The 7,757-nt window shown below is 32.3% G+C and overlaps 3 protein-coding genes across 4 annotated transcripts; all 3 read left to right on the forward strand.

The window, feature by feature from the left end:
• The first annotated feature begins 229 nt into the window (after positions 1–229).
• On the forward strand, positions 230–4,408 carry LOC146540761 (bolA-like protein 2). Its single transcript, XM_085197787.1, has 3 exons — positions 230–426; positions 3,853–3,947; positions 4,290–4,408. Exons 1-3 carry the CDS (start codon positions 364–366, stop codon positions 4,378–4,380), a joined length of 249 nt encoding a protein of 82 aa, XP_085053913.1. The 5' UTR covers positions 230–363; the 3' UTR covers positions 4,381–4,408.
• gny (ALG6 alpha-1,3-glucosyltransferase garnysstan) lies at positions 438–4,408 on the forward strand. The gene is made up of 3 exons (XM_085197766.1): positions 438–2,968; positions 3,853–3,947; positions 4,290–4,408. Exon 1 carries the CDS (start codon positions 557–559, stop codon positions 2,162–2,164), a length of 1,608 nt encoding a protein of 535 aa, XP_085053892.1. The 5' UTR covers positions 438–556; the 3' UTR covers positions 2,165–2,968; positions 3,853–3,947; positions 4,290–4,408.
• Positions 4,409–4,445: 37 nt separating this feature from the next.
• Positions 4,446–7,723, forward strand: Mvk (Mevalonate kinase). 2 transcript variants are annotated; one of them, XM_085197776.1, is made up of 6 exons: positions 4,446–4,579; positions 4,888–5,377; positions 5,735–5,964; positions 6,359–6,421; positions 6,533–6,660; positions 7,201–7,723. In XM_085197776.1, exons 1-6 carry the CDS (start codon positions 4,454–4,456, stop codon positions 7,328–7,330), a joined length of 1,167 nt encoding a protein of 388 aa, XP_085053902.1. In that variant the 5' UTR covers positions 4,446–4,453; the 3' UTR covers positions 7,331–7,723. The 2 variants fall into 2 exon arrangements, with proteins under 2 accessions (XP_085053902.1, XP_085053908.1); XM_085197782.1 differs by lacking the exon at positions 6,533–6,660.
• The last annotated feature ends 34 nt before the right edge of the window (positions 7,724–7,757 follow it).

Consider the following 7,757-nt stretch of genomic DNA (forward strand, 5'->3'; position numbering starts at 1 on the left):
ACTTATCAACATTAAAAAAAAATACAGTCGAATTGATAACCCCCTTTTCTTACAGAAGTCGTTTAAAAATAATCTGGATCTTATATTTAATGTTCCTTATTATAGTAGGATTGTTAAGGCATTATATTCTTACTCAATATATTATAGAATAATATCAGTGTTCATAGTTTAATTATTTATTTTATAATGTATAATTAAATACCCTTTTTATTATCTATGGACTTATAATAATCCGCCTTAGCCGTGCAATAATATTACAGAAAAAAAATAAAATAACCTCCTTTTTTACAAAAGTCGCAATAATAACTTCTATCATTTGAAGTAACTGTGAACTTTTAATAATTTACAGTTATAGTGACGAACATGGTGTATACTGAAGAGTATTTAAAAGAGAAATTAACGAAGGAACTGGAAGCCGTTCATGTCGTAAGTACGATCTGTCAAATATTGTTCAAATATCTACACGTAGCCGTAGGTACGCGTTACCGAATGTAATCTATCTAAATATGAATGAACTTAGTTATTAAATAGTGTGAGGTGTACGAAATCCTTTACTATGGGGAAAAGGGCCGACCCTGACAAATTTGTAGTTACAAAAATCGCGTTAATTCCCGGTTTTTTCTTTAGTCTTTTCGTAAGATGGTGCGTTGCGGCATATCCGTACTCCGGCTACAAAAAACCGCCAATGTATGGCGATTTCGAGGCTCAAAGACACTGGCAAGAGATAACAGTGCATACACAAACATCTAAATGGTACTGGAATACGACACATAATGATCTTGAATACTGGGGGCTGGATTATCCACCGCTTACTGCGTACCACAGTTTTTTGATCGGCCTCGTCGCTGACTGGATAGACCCCGAATCTATTCGCTTATTCGCCTCTAGAGGATATGAAACTGAGCAGCACAAAATGTTTATGAGATGGACAGTCTTTTTAAGTGACTTATATTTTTATATCACAGCTGTTTTATGTATTTGTATAGACGCGGAACGAGTACTAAATAAACAGAATAATTTAAACGTATTCAAACGCACAGACATATCAACAATCCTATTCCTGTTATATCCAGGTCTGATTCTGATAGACCATGGTCATTTCCAGTACAACTGTGTGTCATTAGGATTGTTTTTGTGGGCTTCCTTTTTTATTGTCGCCATACAAAATGATACTTTGGCGACAATATTCTTTGTTTTAGCTCTTAATTATAAGCAAATGGAACTGTATCATGCTTTACCATTTTTTATATTTTTGTTAAGAAAATGTTTTACATGTTTACCAAATAAAGGAAAATATTCACATATAATTCATAGATTTAATCAGCTTGCGATAGCAGTTATAACTACTTTTATTATAATCTGGTATCCATTGCTTAATTCTTGGAAAGATGTGATGCAGGTGCTGCACAGACTGTTCCCAGTGAAGAGAGGTGTGTTTGAGGACAAAGTGTCAAATGTTTGGTGTTTTGCTAATGTATTTGTCAAATTAAAATATGTTTATAATAATGAAGAAATGATAAGTATGTGTTTTTTAACAACCATAATGACGGCTATGCCTTCTTGTATTGATTTATTCCTAAGAATTAACAAGAAGAAATTTGTTTTGTCTTTGATCAATGTTTCTTTAGCGTTTTTCTTGTTTTCATTTCAAGTGCATGAAAAGTCAATTCTTTTGGCTGCCATTCCAGTTGCAATGCAATTACCTGAAGATCCTTTTATGTGTTTTTGGTTTTTACTTGTCTCAACCTTCAGTATGTTACCACTTTTGTTAAAAGATGGTTTATTGATACCATTTTTAAGTACCAGTTTGATTTATGTGGCTTTTTACAGTTTGGCTCTAAGACTGTCCCAAGCTAATGCTGGAGTACTGTCATTCTTAAATGCAAGTACCGTGTATAAGGCAGTTAACCCAACTGCAGTACACAACTCCGTAGTACTAAAATTACTAACTACCAGCTTCTTTTTCTCGCTCCAAGGCATGTTTTGGTTGGGTCTAGGAACTTTGTTAGTAGAACCTCCGCCTAGATATCCAGATATATTTCCATTACTAATATCCATGTTTTCTTGTGTGCATTTTGTTTTCTTTTTATGTTATTTTACACATCAACAACTAGTTTTACCTATGGTTTTGCCCATAAAGTTGAAACCTAAAAAGAATAATTAATCTAGTTGAAATCATAAATAAATATGATATGGAATTAAAAATAAAATTTTATGATGTTTATATTGGTCTTATTTTATAATCTATTTTCCTATACTTGTATGATGTCAAATGTGTTATAATATATGAATGTGAAATTTTAGTAAGAGAAAAAAATATTATATAAGTATATATTTAGTTACATTTTATTACATTGAGAACTTAAAATTTCAATTTTTGCACTGTATCCAGCACATGCTATGGTAGGCACAGAGGGAACATGGAAGCCTAGTCTTAAGACATTACTTTCCCAATGAGATACTTCTTTTACACACTTTGGGTTTATGGCGGAATTCAACGGCGCTATGCTCTGATAAACAAAGAATGTTGTTGAGTTTTTGACACTAAACGTGCCATGTCTGCTAAATAGGGAATGAAAGTGTATTGGTACTAGGTATGTATATATTGGATGGATGATGAAGCCAAAATTGTTAGTTCTGAAATTCAACAATTGATATTTCTAAGTGATAGTTATGTGGGGAAAAGAATTATCTCTCTACACTATCTATTTCTATCCAGCGAAGGGCAAACGATATACGAAAATAAGTTATTTTCTTTTATACTTTAACTGACGTTTACATTATCATCATAAAAGGTATACAAAAACGATAGATGAATATTTTTTACCTTCAGTATTCAAACTAGCATAGCAGTAGAAAGCTGCGCACGCGTCGCGTCGGAATAATTTATTTTACTATTGAAAATTCATATTCAATTTCTAGGTTTCTTATCCATATTAAAATATAAAAAAAGTGTTTTTAATACCAGGTAGGTAAATAGCTGTTTTATCGATATTTTATTGTTTGGTTTGTTTAACCGATTTGAATGTTAACCTACACCTCACCGGTGACACGAGGCCATAGTAGCGCAGTGGGGTAGCGTATGACTGTAAAAGTGATGGTTGTGGATCCGTTTCCTGCTCGGGGGAATGAATTATTTTCATTTTCCCACTTTGGAAAAAAAACGCGGCGTTTATTTCTGCCCCTGAACACGTAACGTCTCGTATTCTAGCGGAGAGCAGAGAACTAAATTTCGAGATTTCGAGATCGTTCTTCAACTAAGTAATTAAGTTTTCACAAGGTAATCATAAAAAACTATTTGATTTGGTTTTTTTTGTTCCTAGTTTTATGCAGTCAAGATTTTTGTTTTTTTTAAACATAGTATGCTTAACGTTACTTAAGTTAAATATTATACAACCTTAGTTAAAGGTTTTTTACTACTAGGTACTCATTACATCTATCATTAATAATACTAATTAAAAAAATAACGTTTTAAGTAACTGACGTCATGGTATTTTTGTTGTAATTGTATTTCTTTAATATTTTATGCCTACTAGTACTTGCAATAATAACATTTTAAGGAAAATAATGTTAAATTTAACATAACAATTAGGTACATAATATTGCCCCTAGTGGAGTTTGAACCCACGACTAGCTTAGCTTAGCTTTCGCCGCCTATAACTCTGCAATTGCCAGTTCTCAGAACATTAACTACTACCTTTACTACTAACTTTATTGGACATATTCTAAACTAATCGAAGGAATCGAAGTGTCTTAATGGGAACAGAGTGTCTAACACTAAGTCCCCTCTGCGTATGCTCCTAATGTGCCCTGTGCCCTACAGGGTGAAAAAAAGTCTAAATATTTTTCCAGGACGTGGTAGATGAGAGCGACGGTTGTGGTGGGAAGTTTTCTGCACTCATCGTCTCTGACAAGTTCCAAGGGAAGCCATTGCTAGCTAGGCACAGGTGAGATCATAACTCAGATATATTAATTAGATAGTGATTAATAAGACAACATATTACATTAATAAGACAAAATAGTACATTTGTCCTGATAATTTTTAGTATGCACACCACAAAATGCTTAATTTTTGAACTGCAGAAAAAGATAATTACTATATCTTAGAGCCTTATCTTAGGGTAGTTAACTATTATACTTATATAAAGAGAATGAAAGAAGAGAATGTAATATCTATGCGGTTTCAATGTACCTGCTGATGTTAAAACCACACAGATTAAGTTTATCTTTTAAAAACAAAAATAGTTACAAGTGTCTTATATGTATCTTAAGTGCGTTATTGTTTACAGGCTGGTAAATTCTGTACTTCAAGAAGAACTGAAGACCATCCATGCCTTCACACAGAAGACTTTGACAGTGGATCAATGGAAACAGAAATAATTTTCTAATTATATTTAATGGTCTAGTCTATCCGTCTTTTATTGCTCTATCCTACAAATATTGTATTTTCAAAATGTCGCTTTTTGAGGTAAAAGTGTCTGCGCCCGGTAAAGTGATTCTTCATGGAGAACATTCGGTTATGTATGGGAAGTTTGCCATCGCCGCCAGCCTTGGACTTAGGACTTCTATTGTTATTAAGGTAATTTATACTGGAAATAAATATTCTATTAACTTTTCTTCGTAAAAATATTATAAAAATTGTTATTCATCTAGTAGCTTACTTGTGAAAATATAAAGAATTAGGAAGCTATTATGAATATGAAGAAATTACTGGAGTTGGACCTACAACTTTAACTACGTCTATAACAACAACAATGATTAGGCTGATATTATTATTATGATGATAATGAAACATTACAAATGTGATTCTAAGTTGCCACTTAACTTACATTATATTGAGTTATCCCATATGTAAATTATTAAATCCTGTACTTTATCAAATTACAGGAAATCGATTCGAATGACTTATTCATCCACATAAAACTACTACCTGTTGGCCTAGAACAGAAATTACCACTTAATCTCATAGAAGACAACTTATTAAAATTATCAAATAGTACTTGGGACCAACCTAAAGAGCTTCAACACGAAAAACATTTAGAAAAAGTCGATACATGCCTTCAAAAGATTATACCAAATTTTTATGAAATTCACAGCGTAAAGAAGAATTCTCTGCGAGGATTTTTTTACATTCTTTCTGGAATTTTCAATGGAGACTTGTTGGATAAGAGTATAGAAGTGACTATAAATTCGGAATTAACAGTAGGCGCTGGAACCGGAAGTTCTGCTTCATTCGCTGTGTGTCTTTCTGCTGCTTTAATACAATTTTTCAAGTTAAAGAAGGGGATAGAAAGGAAAGAATTTAGCTTAGAAGATAAAACGCTGATTTCTGAATGGGCGTACAATTGTGAAAAGATCATGCATGGTGCTCCTTCAGGTCAGTTAATTTTATTATTTTGTGATCTAAAATTTAATTTAAAAGTCAATTTCTCAATATAAAAACATGTATGACTAATGGATATACCTATACCTATTTTAAGCTTTGAGCTAGTTTTGAGACAGTCCGCTCTCCACTTCTGCCGAATTCTCGACCCATTGCGTGTTGAGTGGCTTAACTTACCTGGACCCTACAGCGAAGAAATGAAATTTTCTTTTCTTTATCTTATTTTATTATAAAAATAGGTTATTTTTTTTCCTATACAAGTAAGTATAAATTATACTTACTTGTACTGATTCTTATCAATATAGTATTTGTATTTTCTTTTAGTTAATGTCTTTTTAATTGTTTTTACAGGTATAGACAATTCAACATGCACATACGGGTCGTTAGTGGGTTTCACTAAAGGGGAAAAACCTATAATACCTGACTATAGCCTTAATTTACGCATATTGCTGATAGATACTAAAGTTAGTCGACAAACTAAGATTTTGGCTGAGAAAGTAAAGGCTCTAAAAGATTGGAACACAGATGCAGTGAATAGCGTTATGGATGGTTTGGGTTTTATAGCCAATAATGCAGCTGAGGTAGGTTTATTTAAAAGTTAAAGAACCTATAATATGTTAGATTAAAATAATAAAAGAAAATTGACAGATTTGGGTTCCGTTCCTAGTCGGGGAAACGAATTAAGTATTTAATTTTAACAAGACGTAGCGGCGTTGATTTACTCGACACAGCAATGTCTCAAAAAATTGGCGGAAAGAAATATCTTAACACTAGGTTCTTTGTAGAAATAAAAGACAAGATCCTTTTCGACCTTTGCTGACGGCTAAATATTACTAGGTATAGTGAAGTGGAATCATAACGTGAAACTTTGCTTTATAAACATAACTTATTTTAATTTTATTTATTATTATTTTTGTTTTTACTTTGTTTGTTTATTTTTTCAAATATTCTAAAACTTTTTCGTAATTATTTCAGATTATGAAGAAGCTTTCCGAAACTAATGTAGAAGACTCAGCTACACTTTATCAGCGTTTATCAGTAAGTTTTTTTTTTAAATTGTATAGAATAGTTGTATTAATAAAGTCTGATAATTTTATTCAAAATAGGATTTTATGAATCGATTAACTCTGGTTTTACGTTCTCTTACAGGAACTATGGAACATGAATCATTGTTTATTAGCGTCATTGGGAGTGTCTCACCCCTCCTTAGAAAATATAAGGGCGTCTGCTTTGAAATATAACTTAGCGTGTAAATTGACGGGGGCGGGCGGTGGCGGGTGAGGAAAACATTTACTTTTTCATATAGTAATTTATAATAAAGATATAAAATTTATTTTAGCTTCACGCTGTATCCCGCACACACCAGGGTAGGCAGAGGGAACATCGTTACCCACTTCCCGCCGAATTCTGGAGAAATTCCGTGTAGAGTGGCGGAACTCAACGCCGCTCTTTGCCTCGACACAGAGCGAAGAAATGAAAATATAAATGTAAATAAATATTTCATTTCCTCAAGTGGGGATCAAACCCACAACCATCGCATTACAGTTACACCCTTGTGCCGCTGCGCCACGACGGCCTAATATAGTAACTTTTAATAAAAAATATCTATGTATTTGTTCAATTATGAAAATGATATTTCATCTGCTTGGAGAACGAAACGTCTTAACAGTAGCTTTCCTGACTGATTATCGGGATTAGATATGATCAGGATTAGAAAATATGTCAAAAAACATTTAAAAAAATGTACGGGATACAGCGTGCAGTTATCAAAATAGCTTTTTGATTGGTAACTAATTATTTTTTTTGTTTTTTTCTAGATACGCAATAATATTAATTCCACCGAAAACCGGTGAAACTATCATTAAGGATTTGTCAAAAGAACTATTGGAAAAAGGTTTTTCTGTACGGAACACAGAATTGGGCGGGCCTGGAGTAACTTTGGATTAAAAAAAATAGTCCAAAGTCTGAGTCCGAGTTCATTTTTCTATCTGGTAATAAGGTAAAGCACGGAAGGAGATAAGCGCATTCAACCAAATAACATCTATCCTCCTCCTATCAAATAACCGTTATGAATAAGTTATTTACGCACAGAAATATATAATGACAATAGTTATTACTTATTACAGTATATGTAATTATAATAATATAAATTATTAATAAGTTATAACGTTGTATTTCAGATATATTCACAAATTAAGTTACTGTAGGTGTCGGTATTTCTATATAATTTTATATTTCGATTTTTAGACGAGCTCAGGATAGGGCTTAGCTTAGTTTAAAAATTTGAACACAATATTTAATTTATATAAAATTTGATAGTAAATAAAGCTTTATAGAACATTTTTGTTTTTTAATGATAATTAAACCTATTAAA

Source organism: Heliconius melpomene, chromosome 2, assembly GCF_056956725.1.
Source record: "Heliconius melpomene rosina isolate 202511_hmr_F chromosome 2, ASM5695672v1, whole genome shotgun sequence".
Lineage (NCBI taxonomy): Eukaryota > Metazoa > Arthropoda > Insecta > Lepidoptera > Nymphalidae > Heliconius > Heliconius melpomene.